A 26,056-nucleotide genomic window follows, 5' to 3' on the forward strand; every position below is an offset into this window, starting at 1 on the left:
CGCTTTGAATTTAGCTGAGTAATGTTTCAAGGACTCAGACAATTGCGGTTACAAGGAGAGGATATTTACTTTGGTAAATGAAGCAGGTATTAATTCATTAATGTTTCCATATCCCACTTGGGTTTTCTCTCACAGCCATGAGTCCCCCGTGAAGTGTAAAAATCTGTTTGAAAAGTTTTTTAAAATATTGCAAACATAAAACAAATTTCAGGAAAGGTGTCGTCTTGCATTAATGTGTTTATTTCTGGCTCACTGAACCTGTGTACTTTGCTGATTCTATAATCACAGTGAGGTTATGGATGATAATTCTCATCACTGGGTTACAAGGAAAATGGAACAATTTGATCTTATGCTTTATTTTATGGGGACATGATGGAATTACTCAATTCCTTTTCTTAAAGATTCTGAAAAATAAAAAGATTGTGCTAGTGAGGTTAGAAGTAAGTAACCTAGGAGCGAGAGAATGGTAGGTGGCAATAGCATAAGTTTTATTAATATCAGAATATGAAGTTACCTTTTAAACAAAAGAACTTGTGTTCTTACCTGGGGAAGGGAGGTCAGGAGCAGAGCCGTTCTGATGGGGTGGAGGAGACGGGTGTGTGGAGGTGGTATCCCGGGGGGCACTGGTGACCTCAGGTTGTAGAGCTCCTTCCTCCCTGAGGTTCCAAAAGGTGAATCCTCGTGTCCTCCGTTAAACTGCAGCCGGGTTAGTGTCCTAGCAAGGCACCTCCAGCATGACCTGGGAGGCCCTCGTGTTGCCAGCCTCTGACAAAGCATTTGTTTGCCTCAGCCCGGATCATGCACGTACATCATGAGTGCCTGTGCAGCCCCTCCGGGCCCCCATGTGTGTGAGTCAGAGCCCGGGCTTGGGGCCACAGGGGCCACGTTGTGCTCCTCGGGAGTAAGAGCTTTTCTTAAAACAGGGTTGAAGCAGTAAGGAGGTTGAATTCTTAGCTTCTAATGCAAACACCTTTAAACGTGTTTACCTGTCCTTCCTCAAAATAGAACTATTTCACAGACAGGGTCAGGATTTTAGAGCTTCCTTCGTTTACATGAGTGTGTGATATTTTTGTTTGCCTTACCTATTGGGAAAGCAAATCTTTTTTGACAGACTCTCATATTTTTGACACCAAGATATCAGCCCCATCAGATAATCCAGCCAAGTTTAATTTGCTCAGACTGGAGCAAAAATTGGGGATATTAACTTTCAGAATAACTGAAACATATTCTGAACAGACTGCTCCCTCCGAACTTCTCCCCATTGTTTTAGTAAATGTTGATTTTTCTTCTAAATAGATAAAACATGATATATTTGGATTAATTCTATACTTCATGATCTGAAAAACCAGTTTTGACTTTTATTCTTTTTTTTCAAATTGACGTAGCCTGCCATATATGCATATATGTGTGTGTGTATATATATATTTATACACACATGTACACACACACACACTAAGGATAATGTGAAGACACAGAAGAATTGTGATTTGTGGTACCAGTATACTTTATGCATTTTTTTTCATGTAGGTGTCCTATTTCTATGGAAGGTGATTGGGTAAAAACTGTGCCAAAAATAAGTCGTTAGATGATTAGAAGACATTCTCCTCCTTTTCTCTCTGAGTCTCTTTGAATGTTGCATCCATTTCCTTGAGGCTTTGATCATCTTCGAGCAGCAAGTTTAGTATTCTGCCAGCCCACTCTCCCTTCCCCGACATGAGGGCAGAGACTCCTGCAGAATTTTCAGCAAGTTCTCTTTTGATGGTTTATTTCACAATACCCAGCAGGTTTCCTTGTGTACTTGGAGGCCTTTGGAACCAAACCCAGAGGAAAGCATGCATCCGGGCCACGGGGACCTCCTGTAAACAGAGTGGCTAAGTGCACATCTCACTTGCTGCTGCTGCTCCCATTAGCAAGTGATTACGAATGCAGTGACAGAGTGGTGGCAAGTGCGGCAAAATGAGGGTGCTCAGTTGACTGGGGCTGGTGTGTCTGCAAGTCCCAAATGCACCCTGACTTCTTACCCCCGGTGCAGAAAGCTGAGTTCTGACAAAGAGCACAGGTCACGCCTTGGCTCACTCTCTGGGGCTTTAAGAGACCCTTCTTTCTCTAGACGAGTTTAATCTTCAGGCATTGGTGTAATCACGAGTAATAAAAGTAGGATGTTCACAATTAAATTGGACAACAGTTACTTTTCCTGAGGTTTACTTGACCCCACCACAAGTTTTTAACAAAGCCTTTTAAATAGCTCTGTATCTTAGAATGGCTTTCCTCACTATATACTTAAATTTCCAGGTCAAAATAATATATTTTTTACAAATATCAAATAAGCAAAACCTATGCTGCTTCAAAAGTGAAGGGCACCCTGTGAAAACTGTGCCAAATATTTTATAATTATAAAAATACAACATTACAGAACATTATGAAATAATTATTATTAGAGAACATTTTATTATAACAGTCAAGTCTGAGAATGGAAATTTTTCTAATTTTATAACACCTTTGCAAAGGTAGCTGATAGTACAGATGTCTACAGGTAATACTGTTGAAACTTTCGAGACATGGATTCAGTTTTGCACATTATCCTGGAACAGACTCCAGGCCCCTGGAGGATGAGGCCCTGCCACCGTCCTCCCATGCTCCATGGCACCCAGAATGTCCCTGGCCTCACTAGGAATCAGCAAATGCTGAATGGTTGTCACACTGGTGCCAAATCCCATCGTTCCTGATGTGAAGGAAATCTAAAGGAAACCTGCAGAATGTTGCCAGGATGATGAGGGTAAAGGACATGTGTCGTCCCCAAGGTGGGAAGAACCTGTTTTTGTTTGCCTGTGTGTTGAGTATCAGATCATCAGTGTGTGGGGTCAACCCGCTTGGTTTCTGTAGGCTCCATGGAATCGTCTAGGTACCTTTTCACCATGAATCTGAACGTTTTTCTGGAAGGTGCCCATTTGAAGTGCATTTTTCTCATAAATCTGAAGCGTTCACGGATGCAGTTTCCAAAAGCAGTATCTATCCTGCTGTTTTGCCCAAAATGCTTCCTCAAATACAGCTCCTGAGAGAGAGAGCTCAATCTTCAGAGAACAGTGAAGTCTCTGGAAAGGTGGCCAGAGAAACCTCTAAACATAAAACAGAAGCATGTTGCTCGTTGGGACACAGCAAGCCACTCCCTCCATCAGGCAGCAGTCATTAGATCAGACTTCATTAAAAATCACAGAGACCACTCAGTGAGATATTTGGAAAAAAAAAAATTGGAAAGTCTAAGATATGAAAATTTGGAGGGCTGAATTCTGTGGCTTCTTTTTGGCACTAGGCTGTTCCTATGTTTGCTTTGACCTTGGTACCTTTTCAGACCTGGGTATTACTTGAATAACTGCTTCCTAAGGAAGCCACTTCCTGCTGCACACAAGGAGGGGCGAGGGAAAGGAGGTGGGGGCTGCAGGCTTCTCCCGGGCGTGCTCACCCTGCACTCCAGCAGCCACGGAAGAGGGCTGGGCCCCGGGAGGAGGACGGGTGCTCGCACAGCACCAGGGGAGGGGCGGTGTGCATGGTGTCTGTGGAGCGGGGGCTGCTTCCCTTAGGCCCATGCTGTGTTCCAGTCTGCCTCACCCGTTTCACTGCCAGAACCAGAGAATTCTTCCTTCTCGCCAAAGCCAGTGTTGCTCCTGGGGTGACCCCTGCATGCACAGCAGGTCCTTCTGAGCCCCTGTTCCTCGGCACCCCCGTCCTGCTCGTCAGTCACCCACCCCGTGGAAAGGGACGCAGGACACCTTCCCCAGGCATCTTGTTATCTCCCAACCCTGTTTTACAAGGGGGCAGAGTCAGCAGCAGATAAACTGAGAGGCGCCTCAGCCTGCAGAGATGGTGGCGGAGCTGCACTGGGCGGTCCCCGGCTGCGCTGTCCCCACTGCAGGGTGTTGAGGGGCTAGCCCGGGCTTCTCCGCCCCGCGGGTCTGGACAGCTCCTCCACCATCTTCCCTCTGTAGTGTGAGGCACTGTGGGAGATTTGGGAAACGGTGACATCCTTTCTTTTCTCGGTTGATGATTTCTTGGAGATGAGGAGTTTGCAGTGAAACAGTGAACCGGCGGTAAACAGCATTAGTCCACACATCGCTAGGAGGTGATTCGTGTGAAACTGAAATCCTTGGAGATGACAGAGGAGGGGCTGGGTCAGGTGGTGGGTGGAGCTCTTGGTGGCTGGTGGGAGATGGAGGCGTGGCTGGGGCAGGTGCTGTGGCCATCTGTAGGGTAGGGACAGACCCAAGAGGTGGGCATTTGCAGGGCTACGGGGAGGAACTGGGCTGGAGGGGAGAGGTCCTCCCAGTCGGGCCAAGAGTTTAGACAGGGAGCAGGGACTCGGCGGCAGGTTGCGAGCAGGCCCAGAGAGGTCAGCTCTTTGAGTTCGTGACAAGGACAAACCCTGCGGTCTGTGGCGCTCCGAGGGACAGTCCGTGGCTCAGTGTGGCTGAGTGACCCCAGGTGGACAACAAGAGGCACATTCCACCTGCTTTCACCCCCATCCGTTTCTTCCTTCTTATCTTATTCTCCTCTTGCCACACTTTCCATCATTTGAACTCTCTTTCTCCTCTAATGGTGAAACCCGTGGAAGAAAGGCGCCATCGCCCTTCCATGCCCTGGGGCGCGAGGCCCAGGCTCGGGCCCAGCCTCTCCCTCCCGAAGCCTGCCTTCCTCGTCTGGGAACTGGGGCCTCCTCTTGGGCCGCCACGCGGGTGAGGGCAGCCTGTGGGTGCGGGTGCCACGCGGGTGAGGGCAGCCCTGTGGGTGCGGGTGCCACGTCACGTGGGTGAGGGCAGCCCTGTGGGTGCGGGTGCCACGTCACGTGGGTGAGGGCAGCCCTGTGGGTGTGGGTGCCACGTCACGTGGGTGAGGGCAGCCCTGTGGGTGCGGGTGCCACGTCAGCTCTGAGGCGCTACCTGAGGGTGACTTGCCTACAGCGACTGCTGGTGCTCACGGAGCTGGGATGGGTGTTGGATTCCTGCCTGCTCCTCCCGTTTCCAGGGTACCCGTTTCCGCACACGTCCTCCTCGGCATGAGCTGCTCCCCTCCCTTAGACCTGATTAGAGAGGCGGGGCACGTTTTCTGAACTAAAACTGAGGACATGGCGTCTGCAAAGCATGCACTTCCAGAGAAGAAAACAGGAGCAAAGCCTGAACCCTGTGCTGCTCTGTGGAATTCAAGACACTTGATGGAAGGTGTTTGGAGAAGGTATCCGGGTGAGCGAACACCCGGGTGAGCCTGTGTGATCTGGGGCCCTGTGGGGTAAGGCCAGGCCTTGGTACAGGTGCAGCCTTGGGCATCTGTGCTCTGAACACCTCTTCACCCAGCCCGAGGGGCTTCAGGGCTCACATCGAGGTGAGGGCTCAGCAGGAGGGAAGCCCTGGTCAGGTGGGCCCAGCTCAGCTGGAACCCTGCTGTCCATGGCGAGAGGTGGGCTCTCTGAAGGACACGAGCCTCTGTGAAATAAAGTGGGTGTTGGGAGGAGACACTTGAGGGAGTAAAGGGAAGTGTAAAAAAGTGGATTAAACTGGGATTTCAAAAGAAACGGTAGGTGGTGGGGAGGAGACTCCAGCGGGCGGGTACCAGGAGGTAGGAGTGGGTGCAAGCGAGAGGCAGGTTCCACCCAAGGGGCACTGGGCCCACAGTGTGGCTGTGCTTGAGGGCTGGGTCTCCCCACTCCCTGCCTGTAGCCTCTTCTCTCCCGGCTCCCTGTGGGGCCACCGTCCCTCGGGAGGAGGGCATCATTGTTGGCAAGGAGAAGAGGCCTCGGGTGACTCCTGGAGCCTCCCCCAACCAGAGCTGTGCAGCCCCCCCCGCCCCCTGCCACCGGCCAGCAAGTGGAGCTCAGTGTGGGAGGAGACGCCCGGCAGGGGCAGAATCTCCTTCAGGTGACAGCCTCTTACACACGACAGGGTGGGACCCCACAGGCGTGCACAGAGGCACCTGCACGGGGCCTCACCTTGGGGCTGAGGGACAAGGCACCTGCACGGGGCCCCACCTTGGGGCTGAGGGTCTTCAGGCCGTTGCCGTAAAGCAGACCTTCTCAGCCTCTGCCTTGAGGGCACAAGAGAATGCGCCTCTGGGGTGAATGGCATTATCTGCAGTGAAATGCATTAGCCTGTCAAAAATGGCAAAGCCCAGCTCTTAACACAACATGCACACCAGCATAAAAGGAGGCAAGACGCTGCGCGGGGTGGTGGGATAAGGAATGATGGCTGGAGCTGCCACGGCATGCGGGAGCTGGTGTTACGAGAGGAGAAAGCTTTGGGAAAAGCAATTGCACGTCACACCGAGGAGCACCCGGCAGATGAGAGTCATTTCTAAATGTCAAACGAGGATCACTTCAAGGACAGGAATAAGGAAGGCCGATCTGCCAGCTGCCTCCAGCAGGAGTCCCCCCACCCTTGCCTCCTGGGGAGGCCTCCACAGGACATGTCGCTCGCCACCTGGCTGTCTCTTCTCTCCCAGGTCCAAGGCCCCTTAGGCCCAGCGCTCTCCGTGGCTCTTGGCTCTGTGAGCCCCGCCTCCTCCTTCCCTCCCATGCTGTGTTGGGGGCTCGTTTTGCCGCGGCTGACACGTGGGGGTCCCCAGGGCTGTGACTGGTGTTGGCCCGAGGGTCACCCTTAAGGATTGGACACCTTGGGTCTGGGTGCAGGTGCAGCCTCGGGTATCTGTGCTCTGAACACCTCTTCACCCAGCCCAAGGGGCTTCAGGGCTCACATCGAGGTGAGGGCTCGGCAGGAGGGAAGCCCTGGTCAGGTGGGCCCAGCTCAGCTGGAACCCTGCTGTCCATGGCGGGACATTCCAGCCTTGGAACCTCTGGATAGCTGAACTTGGAGTTGACCCAGAAAGCGTTTTCTCAGAAAGCTTATTGCTTCTAAGGGTAGAATCCCATTTTCTGGAACAACAGGAACAGCAGAGAACTTGATCTTACATCAGAGTCGGCCCAGTCTGCATTTGTGAAGGTCTCCCCAGTGTGAACCCAGAAACAGACATCACTGTGACCCTAGGGGAGCCCGGGATTCCGGGTGGGACAGGCACGGGGCTCAGAGAACACGGGGAGCCCTGGGTGCCAGGCGGGACAGGCACGGGGCTCAGAGAACACGGGGAGCCCTGGGTGCCAGGCGGGACAGGCACGGGGCTCAGAGAACACGGGGAGCCCTGGGTGCCAGGCGGGACAGGCATGGGGCTCAGAGAACATGGGGAGCCCTGGGTGCCAGGCGGGACAGGCACGGGGCTCAGAGAACATGGGGAGCCCTGGGTGCTGGGTGGGGCTCAGAGAACGTGAGGCTGGAACCTTGGGGAGGAAGAAAAACGCAACAGCAGAGGGGGCCTCTGTGAGGTGGGAGAGGAGCATGGAAGGGACTTAGCTCAGAGAGAGAGGGGCGCAGATGCACAAGGGAAATGGAGGGACTTCCAAGGGCAAACAGCGGCTCCTCTCCCAATTTTTTGGGTCTGTGTGGACACGAGGCGAGCAGTCAGGCGTTTCTGCAGGTGTCTGAACAGCGGCTTTTCCTGTTCCATGGGGGCTGCAGAAGAGTTCTCCCTTCTTCATCCGGCTGTTCTGAAACTGTTGCTCAAAATGTAACATCTCTATGGCTTTTCTGCTTTGGGAGAATTACTGATGGTTAAGAATGGAATCTTGGGACTGGCACGGGGTCTCACCTGTCATCCCAGCACTTTAGGAGGCCGAGGGGCTGGCAGATCACCTGAGGTCAGGAGTTTGAGACCAGCCTGGCCAACATGGCGAAACCCCGTCTCTACTAAAAATAACAAAATTAGCTGGGCGTGGTGGCACACACCTGTCATGCCAGCTACTCGGGAGGCTGAGGCAGGAGATTTGCTTGAACATGGGAGGCAGACGTTGCAGTGAGCCAAAATCAAAACTTCATCTCAAAAAAAAAAAGATGGAACCTGAGTGTGTTATTTCTCTATTAGCAAGTACAAGAGACTCACTAGAAAGTTGGCAGGTGTGAACAAACACCCTTTCAAGATTTTTTAATGTATAGGATGATAATGCAGCCAGCAGAATGGAGCATCTGGGTATGTGCTGGTGTGTCTCCAGGTGCAGCGACTTGAAGAACAGACGGGGGGAGATTCACGGATGATTACATTAGCCAGTAAAGCTACATGTTTTAAAATACATAATTCTGTACAGAGTTTGTGGAATGTGGATTCGATATACAGGTTTAAACTTGGATTGATCTTATGCCATTTAATAGCAAATCAATTAAAAGTTTACAAGTGATAAGTGCTGGGACTATGTAACATTGATGTGTAACTGGACGGAGCGCCTCTGAGGAAAGCAGAAGCTGGATTTGCCCTCTGGGTAGGCATTTCCTCGCTTTCAGTTTTTTTGGTGAAGATGACGATGCAGGAGAGTGGACAATAATGGAATCTTCCTGCCTTTCCTGACCTGGAGTCACCTTTCCTGGCCCGTAAAACGCACCCTGAAACCAGAGATCGGATGTTCCTGAGTGGGAGGAAATAGAATGCAGATTTTTTTGCAAAACAAAATACTAAGTTGGATGGAAGCTGGAGCTGGTGTGAGTTTCAGAATTATTTCTGTCCCCACCCCAGGGGCTTCTTATTCTCTACCAGGTTCAAGGAGAACAAATATATGAATTGTTAAGTGAGCCCCAAACGTGAAGCTGAAATGTGAAGGGGAAAAAGTCTAGAAAACGTGTCTGATTCTTCTGAGGGTGGCTTTCCAGGTGCCCCTTCCTCACTCTGAGCCTGCATCTGTCTTGCTCAGGCCTTCCCGTTCCCAGTGGGCCCCTCGCTTCTCCAGGTGGATTTTTTCAGGCACATCTTGAGATTTCAAATCAACCCCAAGTGAGGAAGCAGAGCTGACACCCCACGTGCGACCCATGGCCCCTGTCCCCCAGTCAGCGGTGTCCTCGGGCCGGCGGCTCCCGGCACCCCCTGCAAAGTTCACTCCCCAAAAACCCTCACAACTTGCTCACAGGTTTTCCTCCAGGGCTGCTGCCCCACCTATCCCCTTCTTGGGGTAGAGCATAGACTTTTAGAAACTCCCCGTACAGACACTAGGGCTCAGAGCCCTTAGGTCAGAGCTGAGACAGCTGAGACCGGGACTCCCAGCAGGCCTCCAGGCCCTGGCCTTCGGGGGTCTGGTAGGAGGAAACTCTTCAGGGTGTCCTTCAGGCCTTGTGCAGTTAGGGTGTTGCTCAGATCAGTTTTAGGTGGAATAATTGGGCCCCAGAACGACGTGCAATTCCGAAAATGGAGAAGCAGCTGCTCCGGTAGCTGCTCCACCCCCAGCCTGCAGGCCCCTGCCCTTTTTCTTAATTAAGCTGTGGCCACCGAATGGAAGGATGTGAATACCTTTTGTGTCCCCGGGCTGGGCTCCTCTGCTTCTAAGCCTTTGTTTGCCTGGCTCCCTCCCTTGCACCGCCCCCCCCCCCAAACTCCACTTTATCCTTGCAGACCCTCCCATCTGTCAAGCCCTGTGCAGACCCTAGTCCCCTGAGCTTCCCTCTCAGCCTGGGGTGGCCAGTCCCTTCCCGAACACCAGGGCCCTATTCATCCCTACCTCTCCTTTATTCCTTCTGCTGCCTCTGCGGTGACGTCTCGTCACCATCCCCCTGTGTAGGGTGACTCCCTCGTTGTGTTGGACCGAGGCAGGCCCGGGTGCAGAGTGGGGCTTGTTCCCCACACCAGGCCAGCCCGTGTGGGGACAGCCTTAGCTCCCCAAAGGCCAGGTCTGTACAATAGACCCACAGCACGTACCGGGGACCTTTAGGTGCTCGATAAGAATGAATCGATAAATTGAACTAAGATTTTGATGTGGTAAGAGCAGGTCTGTGGGCGGGGGGCAGGGGGGCATCTACACTCTCTTGAAAACCATCCCGTGTAATTCTCGGGTCCAGAGTCCTGCCCGCCCATGGGAAGTCCTTGCTACGTGCCACGTGCGGAAGATGCGCCGTGGGCTGAAGATGCAGGCGATGATAGGGATGGCACATGACAATCAGTCCTTATTCAGAGCAAAAAGAAAATTAGGAAGGTGCAAAAGTTTCTTGTGAAAACAGCCGCCCGTTCTCTACTTCCACGTTGGGCCTGGGCTGCTGTGAGGGCAGATGACTCGTTTCTTACTATTTTAAATTGTCTGACTGTGAAACTGAACAGCGAGGTTCAGCCTGTGGGGCCTCTCAAGGCTGGCTTTGCCCACAGAGGTCGCGTTGGATCTGTGAACGTTAAAGGCACCACTGACTTTTTTGGAAGCCCTTAGAACTTAATTGCCCAGTGAGTCATCCTCTGTGGGAGCCGGGAAAGGAGGGATTTGTGTCCCATGTTGGATTTGTCTCACCGACCGCGGTCTGGCTGGAGGGGCTCTGCTGCCGTGACCGGGGTCTCCTGTGACAGTGGGAAGGGTTGCAGGCATCGTGGGTTAAATGTGCTCCCTCTCACATCTAAGAGACCACCTTTATGGAAACGTTAAAGACCGTCACAGAAGGCCGTCGTAGACATGGGCTATTCCGGAAAGAAGATGCTCATTAAAATTCTGTGTGTCCTGTCAATGTCTTTATTTTCACAACTGTTTCCTGGTTTCAATCTGATGTTATCAGGAGCAGAGTAAACGAAGAAAATGAGTGTCTTTAGTCTTAGGGCAGAGGCAGCCCCTAAGAAAAAGGGAGGCAGGAGGTCGCGTTTCAGCACATCATTCGTCACTCTCGATACAGCTGACGGTGGGTCCCGCGAGCCCGCACACGCCTTCTGTGCTTCCCGTGGAGTGATCGCGGCTTCCAGCCACCCACCAGGGACTTCGGGAGATTCACACACGGTCCTCGCTTCCCCCGAGCAGGACACCACAGCTGCTGGCCCCAGGGGCTGGATGCAACTCCGCCAGCCGTGCCCCTCGCTGCTCCCTTGGGGCTGCCTTGGTGTGGGACACCCAGCCCCTGAGCGAGTCATGACCTGGAGGCCAGGGCTGCTGACCGGTGTGCAGGGGCTCGGCGAGGGCCCCTCTGCACCACGTAGACGCTGTGGGTACAGAAAGCAGACAGAAGGACTTCTGCTCCCGAGTGTGGGAGGCGGGGGTACGGACGTGAAAATAACTAGGAGACAACACACGCCTGGATGTCCAGAGCCCGGCCACGAGCTTGTGTGGGGACTCAAGAAAGGGCTGGTGCTCTGGGCGCCGCAGGGATGGGGGCTGAGCGAGGGGAGACGCCGCTTTTTCCCTACTGATCTCAGGCTGTTCCAAGACTGTTCCACATTTAGAAGAGTGTTGAAAATTATTTTTCACTTCCATGAAACATGTCTATATCTTTAATTTTTGTTTTGAGAAAACATCTTGCGAAATGGGAAAAACTCACTCCATATTGCTTGGCCAACATCGCTCATCGTGGGCTGACTCGGCTCGTGTGCCCGTGCGGTGGCTCCCCTTCCTGTAGGAGCTGTGCTTACAGCCCCGACCAGTGTCGCGTGTCAGGAGCGGGGAGGGGCGGGAGCCAGGTCTCTTGGCAGAGCCTGCAGAGCTCTGTGACCCTGGCTTGGTCTCTGCTGTCAGGGGCGTCCTCCCCTTGGGGGGGGTGTGTGTGCAAACACGTGTGTGCGTTGTTCTCGGTCCAAGAGAAAAAGTTACCTGGGCACCAAGGAAAAGCCGCTGGAAGCGGTGGGACTGCGTCACCAGAGCAGGGTTGGCCACGTGGGCCATGAGCCGAGGACGCAGGGACAAGTGCTGCCCTGGCTTAGATCATGGACAGGCTCAGCTGCCCGGGCCCTGACTCCGTGGGAGAAGGGAGGCTCCCCTGGCGTTCAGGGGCAGCCACGGGCCGTTTCCTCTCCAGAAGCGAGCATGGCCCTGTGTTCCCTGGGTTCTCACAAGGATGCCCCAGATGCGCCCAGAACCCAGAGCATCCTGCAGCGGTGCCGACTGGAGACCCCAGCGTCGCAGGAGTGTTTGTGTAAAGTCGCTCTCCTGAATGAAATCCCTGGCTGCTGCCCCTCTGCTCCCAGCTGGCCTTGCTGGCCTAGAATGAGAGGCAGTTCCTTCTGAGGCCTTCTGAGTTTTATGATGAAATAAAATCAAGTAAAACTGTGTCATGATCAGGGAGAGGTGATTATACAAGAAACCTTTTTTCTTTTTTTCCCACTGTGACACATGACCCTGTTTAACAATCTGGAATATTTTTCCCCGGCCTTTTCCCCACACTTGCTGTCTAAACATTTCACCTTCCTGTTTAGATTTCCTGTCATCATGTGCCCTGCAGCCACCGTGTCAAACTGACAGAGCGCAGGCTTTTTCCTCAGCCGTTCTGCGTTCAAGCCACCTGTGGGTGCGCCGGCCCCCGCGGCTTCTGCTGTGTGTTGGATTCTGTGTCGCCCTCTGAGCTGAAGGCCAGGGCCCTCCCCAAAGCGGGCCGGTTCCCATTCACCATGTTCTCTTGGTGCCGCATCCGGGTCTGGGGAGTGGCCTTTATTCCTCCCCAGCAGAGCCCAGTGAACCCACTGTTTCCTGCCCAGTTTTGTACATTTAATTCCTTAGTGTGGTCCTGTCACTAGTGATTACACTCTCAAAATAACCCTAAAACCCGAGGCCGTCTGTGCACACCCGGGCAGCAGGGCTTCGTCCAGACGGCTCCCGAAAGGTGCACAGGGGTTTTCCTGAAGCTTTTGTTGTCCTGTTCTTCTTTTGGCAGAATTCGAGAATGACAGGTCTCTTCTCTGAGTGATTTCGCCTCTGTAATTTTCCCCATCAGATGCTGAGTTAAGAGATGAGACATTTGCCTTGATGTGTATGGATGAATTTCTGCCCCCAGAATCCTCTTCAGCTTACTTCGCACATTGTGTTATAAAGAAGTGTAAGATACTTCGAGGACTCTGCGGACATGCCCAGGGCCCTGGCTCAGGCACAGCAGAGAAGCAGGCAGCTCTGCGGCGAGCGAGGACTGTGGTGTCCGAATGTGCTGCACTGACCCTGGCCGCCTCTGTTTGTGTGCTCACACCTGAGGAGCTACTCGGAGCACAGGAAGCGTTCGGGGTGGGGACTCTGGGTGCAGCACTGTCCTGCGGGGACGGTCCCACGTGGCTCTGCCCAGGGCAGGGTGCTGGTGTGGGTGCTTGCAGTGCCACTGGGCTCACACTCACAGTTCCAGCTGGCTCTGGATGTGTTGGAGGCAGCACTGAGCTGCAAAAAGATCAATTTTTCACATTTTCCTGATGGAGACTTTTTGTGCCTGGGTGCGGACGTGCTAGGTTTACCGCTCCGGACAAACACTGGCCCACGGGGAGGGCGTTGGGTCGTGAGGCACAAGCATCACATTGAGTTTTGCAGTGGAGCGTTTCCATTTAGGGCAGCGGTGGAAGACGCCGCTCTCTTCTTTAAAAATGCCCAGTTACTGTAGTTTCACCTGAGAGGGAGGAGGGAGGGAGAGGGTCTCATCGGCCGGACAGAGTGGCAGGAGGGTCATCTGGTGGGGACGGCCCTGGGGGTCTGGCCTCCTTGGTATCGTGTCCTGGAAGGAGGCCCTGCCAGAGGCCCCCAGCTCCCTTGAGGCTGTGTGGCTTCTCTGTGCCAAATGTAGATGCGGACGCTGGCAGGGGGATGCCCACACCCACGTGGGATCAGTGCCGCATGGGCTGAGTGTGTAAACCGGGCTGTGTACTCATTGCACACACCAGAGATCAGTGTCACACGGGCCGATTGTGCAAGCAGGGCTTGTACTCATCTCACACACCAGAGATCAGTGTCACACGGGCCGAGTGTGCAAGCAGGGCTTGTACTCATCTCACACACCTGAGATCAGTGCCGCACGGGCCGAGTGTGCAAGCCGGGCTCATACTCATCACACACCTGAGATCAGTGCCACATCGGCCGAGTGTGCAAGCTGGGCTCATATGCATCACACACACCTGAGATCAGTGCCGCAAGGGCCGTGTGTGCAAGCCAGGCTCATATGCATCACACACACCTGAGATCAGTGCCACATGGGCCGAGTGTGCAAGCCGGGCTCATATGCATCACACACACCTGCAGTGCCACATGGGCACACACACATCACACACACCTGAGATCAGTGCCACACGGGCCGAGTGTGCAAGCTGGGCTCATACGCATCACACACACCTGAGATCAGTGCCACACGGGCCGAGTGTGCAGGCCGGGCTCATACGCATCACACACACCTGAGATCAGTGCCGCATGGGCCGTGTGTGCAAGCCGGGCTCATACGCATCACACACACCTGAGATCAGTGCCACACGGGCCGAGCGTGCAAGCCGGGCTCGTACGCATCACACACACCTGAGATCAGTGCCACACGGGCCGAGTGTGCAAGCCGGGCTCAAACGCATCACACCTGAGATCAGTGCCGCACGGGCCGAGTGTGCAAGCCAGGCTCGTACTCATCACACACACCTGAGATCAGTGCCGCATGGGCCGAGTGTGCGAGCCGGGCTCGTACTCATCACACACACCTGAGATCAGTGCCGCATGGGCCGAGTGTGCGAACCGGGCTCGTACTCATCACACACACCTGAGATCAGTGCCGCATGGACCGAGTGTGCGAGCCGGGCTCGTACTCTGTGCTCCACACACATCCACCCTCAGAGTCCTCCCAACAACTCTGTGGAGCTGCTCTGCCTTCATCCTCATTTCACAGATTAAAAACACACATGCAGCTTTCAGTAACCTGTCCGGTGACACACAACCACGAGTGATCTGGACCCAGAGTCCTGGTCCTCAGCTCTGTCTTGGCTTGCTTTCTTTACCAATGATGGATGTCATTTCTACTATGGGAGTTTTTTTTTTCTAACACACTAATGGCTCTGGAATACTTTCTTCTCAAAAATAGAGGCACATTATAATCATTGATATTTTACTATGGAGATGACCTGCAAAAACCATTCCCTTTTTCCATTATTGCAAATGCATCCTTCTCACTGGAAACTTGACATGCTATCCTTAATAATTTTCTTAATAACTTTCTCAACACCTAAGAGGGGCCAGACAGCTAAAAAGCTACAGAGCAGCTATACTGAGACTACAGAGCTTTCCGGAAAGATGTGAGCTCCATCTTCAGGGACAGACATTCTAAAAATGCAAAACAGCATGCACAAAAATAAATGACTTCCCCTTTGCTCCCTAGAAATTTATTTTTTCCTTTTATTTTATTATACTTTAAGTTCTAGGGTACATTGCACAATGTGCAGGTTTGTTACACAGGTGTACATGTGCCATGTTGGTTTGCTGCACCCATTAACTCGTCATTTACATTAGGTATTTCTCCTAATGCTATCCTTCTCCCGGCCCCCCAGCGCCTGACAGGCCCTGGTGTGTGATGTTCCCCACCCTGTGTCCAAGTGTTCTCATTGTTCAATTCCCACCTATGAGTGAGAACATGCGGTGTTTGGTTTTCTGCCCTTGCGATAGTTTGCTGAGAATCATGGTTTCCAGCTTCATCCATGTCCCTACAAAGGACATGAACTCATCCTTTTTTATGGCTGCATAGTATTCCATGGTGTATATGTGCCACATTTTCTTAATCCAGTCTATCATTGATGGACATTTGGGTTCGTTCCAAGTCTTTACTATTGTGAATAGTGCCGCAGTAAACATACATGTGCATGTGTCTTTATAGTAGCATGATTTATAATCCTTCTTTTTTTAGTTCACGTATACATTGCTGTTTCTTTGCTGCTAAAGAGTATCAATTGATAAAAGAAAACAGATTTCATCCACACCCCGGTGGGAGTGGCCCCATGGGTGCCTTCAGGGCCAGGTAGGCCCACGTCCAACCCTCAGTGGGATGGAGCCTCTGTCCAGCTCCTCACAGAGCAGGGAGGGAATTCACGGGTGCCGCCGACCTCAGGGCTAAATCTACAATCAAAAGAGTTATGTGGTTACATCAACCTTTCTTCTTTGTTCATAATTAATTACCTGTTGGTTATTGAGTCATGCGAATGCCACAAGGTCTTACTCGTCTTTACAAACTCAAGGTCGCCAAGCTGCACACACTGGGTCGCTGTGGCTGAAGGCGCGTCGTCCCAGATCATAAACAGAGCCGTCTTCACGATTGTCAGGCTGAGTCTGGATCTTAAATAGAAGATTTTTCTTTGAGTGAAGTGGCTGGAAGGATTGGACCTTCTGTCCGGCCAAGATCTGTTTGCCAAAAATGTGTTGGTGCCCCCAGGCCGGGCTGTGCGGGGGAGGCCCTTGGACCCCTGCAAGTGGGCGCTGTGGAGGGGCAGGTCTCGGGCTTCCTGTGTGGGCACCACTGCTGGTTAACACCTTCAGCAGACACGTGTGGCCTGTAGGCCTCGCTCTGGGGTGTTCACTGTCTGACCAGGAGAGCTTTGTTCTGGGTGAGGATGCACCCTTCATGTTCACTGAGGATTATAAATCAGGGAAATTTCAAAACCTGATGGGGCTGGCCTCCAGCTTTCTCTCAGAGGAGGCTCATGTTGTTGGTTTGCTTTATAAATTACCTTTTGCTCAAATAAAATACTCTTGAGATCATAGCTCTGTATTTTTGGGGGTGTCGGGGGACAGGGTCTTGCTCTGTCACCAGGGTTGGAGTGCGTTGGTGCAATCGTAGCTCACGGCAGCCTCACCCTCCTGGGCTCAAGTGATCCCACCTCAGCCTCTTAAGTAGCTGGGAGTACAGGTGCGTGCCACCACACCTAGCTAACTTTTATTTTTAGAGATGGGGCCTCACTATGTTGCCCAGGCTGGTCTCAAACTCCTGGGCTCAAGGGATTCTCCCACCTCGGCTTCCCAAAGTGCTGGGATTACAGGTGTGAGCCACCACGCCCGACTACAGCTTTGTATTTTAAACTCACTGCACTTAGAGTGTTTGCAGTGGCGATGGCCATTTCTGTCACTGGCTGACAGGAGTCCCCGCTCTGTGCCTCGGTCCCCACAGAAGTCTGATAATGAACGCAGGCAACATAGGCAGTGGCTGCTCTTGTCTGATGGCAGTTCTGGTGTGATGGCAGCTGATGCTGTAAACTTCAACTGAGGTTTGAAAGAAGTGTGTGTGCCATGCCGCCCCGTCGGTCATCGCCTCAGCGGTCAGCAAGCTCACGCTTCCGTTGAGCACTGTGGACGTGGCCGCATTTTCAGGTGCTACTTTTCAGTGAAGAGTGAGGAGTGTGGTCCCCTCCACTGCTGTGGCCAGTCACTTTCTAGTCTTGGGAGGGGAAAAACAGCTCGCAGTGCTATCTTCAGTGAGCCCGCGCTGGCAGGCTTGCTCGGAGGGTTAGTCACCTCATGCAGGGTGGAAATGTCCCAAATTATTACCTAGAGTGATTTCAAATGCCGTGAGGTTTGTCTCATTGGCCCTGGCTGGACCATTACTAAGTCAAGTAGCATTCTGCATTTTTTATTCCATTCTAGTAAGAAGTGTGTTTTTCCTTACAAAATTTTTAAATTTTAAGGTAAAGGACCGAGAATGGACAGACTATAGAATTTCCATTATGTATTTGGAAACTATAATCAGCCTAAAGGACCAGTGAATGAGACCATATGAGATGCCCCTCAGAGCTTTCCCCAGCAAGCCACGAGGCAGAATCCAGGCTCCTTCCCGGCTTCCCCCACATCTGGAGATTCCCAAGAGTGTCCAGGAAAGGGTGGAAGGGAGGGGCCGGTCCCCGCTGTGAGGAGCTCTGGCAGGTAGCCCGGAAAGGGTCCACACAGCAAGGGGAAGGGACGCTGGCAGGGGCAGGCCACAGTGAGTGGGAGAAGCAGCGGCCAAATGCCCCAGCCCCCGTCCTTGGAGGGGGCTGGCCCGACCCCGTTTCCCGTGAGGGCAGTGGACTGGCGCATTTCCAGCTCCCTTGTGAGGAATTTCTGTTTCTGTCTCCAGTAGATAAATGTGGCTTTCTTGTGTTTATCGCCAAGGGAGACACCAGGAGTTGGGCCTGCAGCCACGTCTTCTGGGGGGCACGTGCAGGACAACCGACAGCCAGTGCCGCTGGGACTCTGGGGTTTAACTTGTCAGCTTGATGTCATCATGGTTTCCACGTGTACAGCCCTTGTTCGGTGACCTCCTCGCGGGGCTGATGCGTTGCTCGCCCCCTACCACCCGTGCCATACCTGTAGGGAATCACCGATGCCCGGGTAACTTCTTCCCAGCCTGGGTTGTGATCGGTGGTGGAGCTCGGGCTCCAGAAAGTGGCCTTGCAGCCAAGCAGAATGTGGCAAAAGCAATGCTTTGTGGATGTCCTGAGATGTAGCGTGAGGCAGCACACCCTCCAGGTGGCCCCACGACAGCCACACTGACTTAGCAACAGCTGGGTTGAATGAGGTGTGAACTTCTGACTGAACCGTGCTGCTTGGATGTGGCTGAGCCGTAAGGTTAGGTAGGCGGTGGATGCAATGCCTTCCCTTCAGACCCTGCATGCACAAGAAGCACACGGTTGACAGTGTTACTTCCAGCTTGTAGACATCGGGTACATCCCATGTCCAAAAATGAGGCTCGCCGTGGAAAAGCACATTCTGAGAGCAGTCGTGGTGCAGATACAGAGCCCTCTGCCAGCAGCACTGCCCACCCAGGAGGCCATAGGGAGTGGTGGCCCCTTCTCTCTCCTCCTCCTCCTTGCTCGCCCCGTGGAAGCTCTTCCGCACCTCCAGGCCCGGTGCCTGCTCTCCTCTCCCTGTCTCTGCAAGTGCCACTGCGGCCTAGACTTGGGGCCTGAGCCTCTCCTGCCTGAAGCTTTCTTTGACCTCAAGTTCAGGGAGAGTCCCCTCCTCCTTGCCCCACAGCACCCCTTCCCACGAACACCCAACACGTGCTGTTGCCGTCATTTCCGTCGCTTCTTGTGGTCACTTGTGCCCAGCTCCGGGTGGCCTGGGGGTGCTCAGGGGTCAGGGCCTGGCGAGTCTGACCCAGCCTGGTTCAGCCTGGTATTTCTGGCACCCTGTGCAGTGCTGACTCGGCAAGGGACCATAGCAAACCCGATTTTGAATAAACTAATAATCATCGTAGTCGGAACAGCAAATAATCACCTGGTGTGTGCCAGGCACAGGCCCAAAGCCTCAGTCTAAGCATGTTTTCTTATTTAATCCTCCCAACGGTGAAGTCGGTACCGTTATCACCACTTCACAGATGGGGAAACTGAGGCACACAGAGATTAGGGTTTCCCCAAGGTCACACAGTCAGTAAGACCTGAAGCCCAGATTCAAAATCAGGCCCTCTGACTGCAGGTGCTATGAATGGATGAATCAGTGATTGCCCTGGACGTCAAGGAAAAGAACCAAAGTTAGGTCTGTTTTTGCAGTTCTCATCCTGTTCCTCTGAAGACGTACGTGTTTTCTGAGTCCTGGTTTCTAGGAGGCGTCCATCGTGACACCATGGTGGCCCACTTGCCTGTGTCTTGGAGGGGGACAGCTTTGTGGAGGTGCCGAGACTCCCCTAAGTGGCGGGTTCCCCCGGAGCCTTCAGGAAAACCTGCACTGGCGATTTGAGGGAAATGTGGCTGGTGCCTCCGGGGAGCCGCGTCCTGCCCACCGTAGTGTCCAGGGAAGTAGGACGTGTCTCTCACCTGCCCCCAGGCTCAGGGTCAGCATGAGGGGGCTTCAGCTCCAGCAACCTCCTCCACCCAGGACCCGGCTTCCCCACCACCCCGTTCCTCCCTGCAGGCCATTCCCGGCCTTATCGCTGCTCAGATGTTTGCCTGAGCCACTTGCTGCATAGAAACTTGGTAGCGGTCGGTTCAGAGCGGAGCAGCACCTGGCGAGAGCACCCACTCCCATTCGTAGGCAGAAGCCCGCAGGGAGGGGGCCTTCGTCCAAGGGCAGCGTCCCCGGCCACGCGTCGCTTTGCTGTGGGGACGCCCTTCTCCCGCGGCAGCGCCTCCTCCTGCACAGGCGAAGAGCTGCTGCCACGTGTCTCCAACCTTCTGGGCCAAGCTTTCAGGGGCTTCCTCTCTGCCAGGGACATTTTTCTTGGATCTTTATCGCAGTTTCCCTCCTTTGAAAAAGTCAAGACCTTCAAGAAGACCTCGCGCTGCGCAGTGACGTGAGACCACTGATGAGAGCCGCAGATCTCGCGCTGCGCAGTGACGTGAGACCACTGAGGAGAGCCGCAGATCTCGCGCTGCGCAGTGACGTGAGACCACTGATGAGAGCCGCAGATCTCGCGCTGCGCAGTGACGTGAGACCACTGAGGAGAGCCGCAGATCTCGCGCTGCGCAGTGACGTGAGACCACTGAGGAGAGCCGCAGATCTCGCGCTGCGCAGTGACGTGAGACCACTGATGAGAGCCGCAGATCCCCACTGAGCGCACCGAGCCCTGGGTCTCCCTCACTGTGCACCGGCACCGAACCCTGGGTCTCCCTCACTGTGCACCGGCACCGAGCCCTGGGTCTCCCTCACTGTGCACCGGCACCGAACCCTGGGTCTCCCTCACTGTGCACCGGCACTGAGCCACCCGGCACTGAACCACCCGGCACTGAGCCACCCGGCACTGAACCACCCGGCACTGAGCCACCCGGCACTGAACCACCCGGCACTGAGCCACCCCGCACTGAACCACCCGGCACTGAGCCACCCGGCACTGAACCACCCGGCACTGAGCCACCCGGCACTGAACCACCCGGCACTGAGCCACCCCGCACTGAACCACCCGGCACTGAGCCACCCGGCACTGAACCACCCCCTGGAGGAGGCGATGTCGGCTTGTCCAGCTTTAAATTCTGCAACTTTGGCCTGGCTCGGTGGTTGACGCCTGTAATCCCAGCACTTTGCGAGGCCAAGGCGGGTGGATCACCTGAGGTCAGGAGTTCAAGACCAGCCTGGCCAATGTGGTGAAACCCCGTCTCTACTAAAAATACAAAAATTAGTCGGGCGTGGTGGTGCACGCCTGTAATTCCAGCTGCTCAGGAGGCTGAGGCAGCAGAATCGCTTGAACCTGGGAGGCGGAGGTTGCAGTGAGCTGAGATTACACCACTGCACTCCAGCCTGGGCGATAGAGCGAGACTGTCTGAAAAATAAATAAATAAATAAATTCTGTAACTTCTTAAGAAATATCTTTACACTTGCCAAGCCGTCGAGAGTTTGGCTCTGGCTGAGACAATGGCCTTAACTTTTATTCACTAATACTTCTCTCTTACTCACTACTGCTTGAGGCTTTCTCTGTAGCCACCTCCATGCTAAGCACTGACTATACAGGAAACCATTTTAATCTTCACAGTAACTATAGGATTATCTCTATTTATAAAGTGAAAAAAATAGGCTTGGAGACCTTAAGAGGTTTTCCCAAGGACACGTGAAAAGTTTGTGGTTGTTTGCTATTGTTGACTTGGGGAGAAAAAGAAATAAAATTAAAATGGAAGTTTGTGGTGGAGCAGGGACCCCAGTCCTGGACTGTGGGGCCTCTTGGTGGCTTCACCCTCCGTGCACTCAGGAAAGAACAGAGCTCAGACCTCACTGTAGCTCTCCCATGGGTGGCAAGTCACAGGATGGGCATGGAACTAGCTTGATTTTTTATTTTTATGTGAGTAAGTCTCCAGCGTTTCAAATCCTCTTCCCCAGAGGGTCACATTCTCGGACCCTCTGGGTTTCCTGAGCCATAGCTGTTCTCATGCTTTGGTTGGATGTTATTTTTCTGGAGAAATTGTGTGAAGACATAGAAGTTACTTCAGAAACATTTTTCAGTGTGCTTTTCCCCCACGTCAAGCAAACTTCATGTGCACAATTGAGAAATAAATGAGATGTGTACTCGGGTTGGTTACTGGTATCATCTACCTTATTAAAATTATCCCTTGTCGGGCAGATCACCTCAGGTCAGGAGTTTGAGACCAGCCTGGCCAATATGGTGAAATCCTATCTCTACTAAAAATATAAAAATTAGCCGGGTGTGGTGACAGGCACCTGTAATCCCAGCTAATCAAGAGGGTAAGGCAGGAGAATCACTTGAACCCAGAAGGTGGAGGTTGCAGTGAGCTGAGATCGTGCCTCTCCACTCTAGCCTGGGAGACAGAGTGAGGCTCCGTATCAAAAATAATAAAAATAAATAAATAAATATCCTTTGTGGTTTTTTTGTTTGTTTGTTTATTTTTGGGATTCTGAGAAAACTTGGGTGGATTTTTTTAAACACACTCACTATTTTAAAACAGTCTATATAAACTAACAAGTACTTGAAGATGTATGGAAAAGAAGGAACTGGAACTCTCCCTTTTGTTAGAGACCCCTGACCCTCACCAGAGGCCTTTGGTAAAGTCCACCTTCCCCTGTGCGTCTCTGCCCGGGTCCCCGCGGTCATCCCCCCAATTCCTGCAGCCACCCTCCCCCCGTCCCCGCGGTCACCCCCCCCCCGCCGTCCCCGCGGTCATCCTCCCCATCCCCACAGTCATCCTTCCTGTCCCCATGGTCATTCTCCCTGTCCGCAGCTGCTCTTACAGGGGCTGCAGGTTCGTGGAGAGTGGGGGCCGCAGGGCCCCTTCCCACAGCACCTGTATCTCGCTACGAGCCCGAAGCAGAGAGCCCGGGAACATGAATTGCTCGTCCCAGAGAGCCAGGTGGAGGGGAATGTTTTCTAGATGGTGTGGTGTCGGCGGCTTGGCAGACATCTTTAAAGCCAGGAAGCCGGCAGCCCGGGTGAAAGGAGGATGGACATGTGGAGTGTTTCCTGAGCTTTGGCGGTTGCCTTGGGGAGTGCAAGGCCTTTGACGCACACCGCAGGGGGGAGCAAGTGGGTGGCTCGGCCTCCCCCGGACGCCACCAAAATGAAACCAAGGCAGCAGCAGCCCACAAGGCTCCCTGGAGCCTTTCTTTTTCCCATGAATGCATTTTCACCTCTTCTGTTGAGCTCCAGTTCTCTTACAAACTTTTTCTGGGTATCATTTCGTTTTGCAGACTCAGGGTACAGGTATATTTTCACCAGGCGAAAGGATGGGATATCCTAACACAGTGGTTAGAACAGTTTCAAAACGAGATTGTTAGTCAGACGTCGGGGGGCACCCAGGCTGCACCCCGAAGGTGAGCAGCAGCAGCAGGGTCCTGGCGTGTCCTGAGCACCTGAGGCTGTGTGGCCGTGTCCTGGCTGCAGGCAGGTCCCGCACGGCCGGGCAGGTGCTCGGGGTGCCCAACGCGTGTGTGGCTGAGCATTGCCTGGGGAAGGAGGTCGAAGACTCTGCGGTGATCCCACGGAAGCTGTCTTGGGGTGTAATGTTGAGAGTTTCTTTGAATCCGGGCACTTCTGCTTTGGTGTCTACTCAGCAGCACGGGCCTCTCTCGCTCCCCCCTGCCTTCCATCTCCTGTGCGGCTCCGTTTGCCTTCTCTTGCCTGGGCTCTTGGACGTTGCTCTGGAGAGAGAGAGAAACGTCAGAATGAGGTTTTTTTCCCTGCAAACACTTCGATTGTGGTACCAGTTTCTGTATCTCAGTCCCAGTGCAAAACCCCCCTGGCCTCCCCTGTGGCTTATATTCTAATAGAATGAGAAGCCACCCAGCGAAGGCTACTGTGGCTTTATTCCAGAATATTCCATGTTGATGACAGAGGAGGATCCAGTGCATGCTTTCTTGAATCCATAGGAGTGTGTGTTTGTGGTGTGGTGCGTGCAGTGTGTGTGTGTGTGTCTGTGGTGTGTGTCTGTGATGTGTGTGGTGTGCGTGTGGTGTGTGTGTGTGTATTGTGTGTCTGTGATGTGGGGTGTGTGTGTGGTGTATGTGTGGGTGTGTGTGTGGTGTGTGTGTAGGTATGTGTGTGATATGTCTGATGTGTCTGGTGTGTGTGTCTGATGTGTGTATGTGTGTATGTGTGTGTCTGATGTGTGTATGTGTGTGTGTATGTGTAGGTATGTGTGTGATGTCTGATGTGTCTGGTGTGTGTGTCTGATGTGTGTATGTGTGTGTGTGTGTGTGTGTGTCTGATGTGTGTATGTGTGTGTGTGTGTGTGTCTGATGTGTGTGTGTGTGTGTGTGTGTGTATGTGTGTTTGTGATGTGTGTTTGTATTCTCAGATTTTGAGAGCAAGGCCTCTCTCTCCTCTCCTGCACAAGCCTGAAGGCTTCTCGGGGCGCTGTGCTGGGAGCGTCCTTTGGAGTGCGTTGACCATCATGTTGCACTGGCCCGCCCGGGGGTAAACTCTTGCCTGCCTGAACATTGGATCTTAGCACGAGAAGGGGTTGGTGCCACGTGGGTGCCATGCCCTCATCCTGCTGGGTGTCCCCAGTGCCACTAACCCCCTGCTCTGCCTCCCCCGTCCTCCAGGAGCTGTGCCGCCAGCGTATGGCCACGCGGCCACCAGACCGGCCCGAGGGCCCGCACACATCCCGCATCAGCAGCGTCTCGTCCCAGTTCAGCGACGGGCCGATGCCCAGCCCCTCCGCACGCAGCAGCGCCTCGTCCTGGTCCGAGGAGCCCGTGCAGTCCAACATGGACATCTCCACCGGCCACATGATCCTGGTAAGCCCTGCCTTTGCGCTTCCTGCTGCACGAGCACCAGGGCCCTCCTTCCTCGGCCCCTGCAACACCCAGCATCTGTGCCCGCTGACCCGCGGGGACGAGGCCATGATGGCTGCACCCTGCCCGCTGCAGAGGCTGACAGGCAGGGCCCTGTCTGCAGGGAGTCCTCTTAATTTAGATAAACAAGAGTATTTACTTCCTGAGATCTTTGCTATGCTTCTGCCTGGAACGTGCAGCCCCCACGCACTCTCCCTGGTGTGTAAGAGTGAGCACCCACTATTTAGTTTTCAGTGGAATACACGTCTGTTAGCGCCTGCCATGTGCGCTGCCGTTTTGGGTCTCTGACTCGGAAGCAGTGGCTGTCTCCTTGGCACTCAAGGCCAGCAAGCATCGTTTGGGTAAATAAATGTCACCGCTCTGACAGCGAGGCGGGAGGAGGTGCGGGCTGGGTGCTCAGCTCTTCACAGGAGCCTTCCTGGTGGCGCCAGCACAGAAGGTCACGGTGATGCGACTTCAGCGGCCTTTTCCAGGGTCCTCGCTGGAGTGATCACGTGTGGAGTGGCCGTGCATTGCCACTCCATACATAACAAATGTCCAGGTGTTAGTAGGAGAGCTGTCGATAGCTTAGCACATCCTGCTGGCTGCCTCCTGGGTCTCCGGGCTGCAGGCGTCATCCCGGTGGGTGACCGTGCCTGGCTGTGCTGTTTCCCACACTGGAGACAGAGTCTCTGGGGTAAAAGGGCAGAGCCTGTTTCGCTGCTTGACCGAAGCAGCAGCTGCACTTACTGGTCAGGGAAACATTCTTCACCACACCGTTAAGTTCCCAGGTCTCAGGGTGGACCCTGTAAGTTGATGTTAAAAGCTTACTTTTTTAAAAACTATTTTTGCCTAATGAGTTAATACTAGTATAGACTGGTGGATCTGGACCACAAAAAGTCAGAAAACCATGTTTTCACTAAAAAGCCTCATTGCAGAGCTTGGAGATCAAGGCTGAAGGCCTCCCGGCCCAGCTGACACTGCAGGGACAGACAGCTCCGACAGCGGGTGGGAAACACTCAATTCTAGACCCACTTGGACCAGACGTTTGGGGAAACTGAGGAACGCAGCAGACTTCTCCCTGGATAACTTAAAATGAGGCGAAGCAACAGTCAGGAAGCCTGGCTTTCCCGGTCAGTGAGCTGAGCAGGGCACATCCTTTCCCATCACTCCCTGGGGTGAGCCCACGAAGCCAGACCGCCCGCCGGAAATGCTCTCCCTGCAGGCTTGGTGGGGACGGAGAGCAAACCCGATGTGTTCACACCCTGAGCAGACAGCTCGTGGCTCGTGGAGTTCTCTCGGCGACCCTGTCATCGACTTTGGTGGAGCTTCCTCCCTTGGTGGATTGTGGTTTTGTTACTTTAGATCTGACTTTTCTGAGGCTGTTTTGACGTTTGTCCCTTTTAGAAAAGGAGCAGAGACCAGGAGTTCCTATTTGTGATAAGGTTTGGTATTGGGGTCAAACACATCAGCCAAAGACATTCATCTGACAGGTTAGCCAAGAGGAGAGCCGCTTAGCGAGCTCCCATTGTGTTCTGATATTTCCACATTTCAAGGTGCTTGAGTAACAATTTGATGATATCTCAAGCCCTATTGGTACCTGAAAATACTGTATTTCCCGGAGAATTGTGTTTG

At 53.4% G+C, this 26,056-nt stretch overlaps 2 protein-coding genes across 2 annotated transcripts in view; one reads left to right on the forward strand and one right to left on the reverse strand.

Moving 5' to 3' along the window:
- PTPRN2 (protein tyrosine phosphatase receptor type N2) overlaps positions 1 to 26,056 on the forward strand; it is a 1,007,974-nt gene that overhangs the window by 869,174 nt on the left and 112,744 nt on the right. The window contains exon 14 of the mRNA XM_050785710.1: positions 24,191 to 24,385. Within this exon, the coding sequence (XP_050641667.1) occupies positions 24,191 to 24,385 (195 nt within the window). The remainder of the gene's footprint in view (positions 1 to 24,190; positions 24,386 to 26,056) is intronic.
- UBE3C (ubiquitin protein ligase E3C) overlaps positions 12,436 to 26,056 on the reverse strand; it is a 542,607-nt gene continuing 528,986 nt past the window's right edge. Inside the window, exon 24 of the transcript XR_007724501.1 lies at positions 12,436 to 12,447. The gene's annotated coding sequence lies outside the window, so the exon portion shown is untranslated. The remainder of the gene's footprint in view (positions 12,448 to 26,056) is intronic.

Source organism: Macaca thibetana, chromosome 3 (assembly GCF_024542745.1).
Source record: "Macaca thibetana thibetana isolate TM-01 chromosome 3, ASM2454274v1, whole genome shotgun sequence".
Lineage (NCBI taxonomy): Eukaryota > Metazoa > Chordata > Mammalia > Primates > Cercopithecidae > Macaca > Macaca thibetana.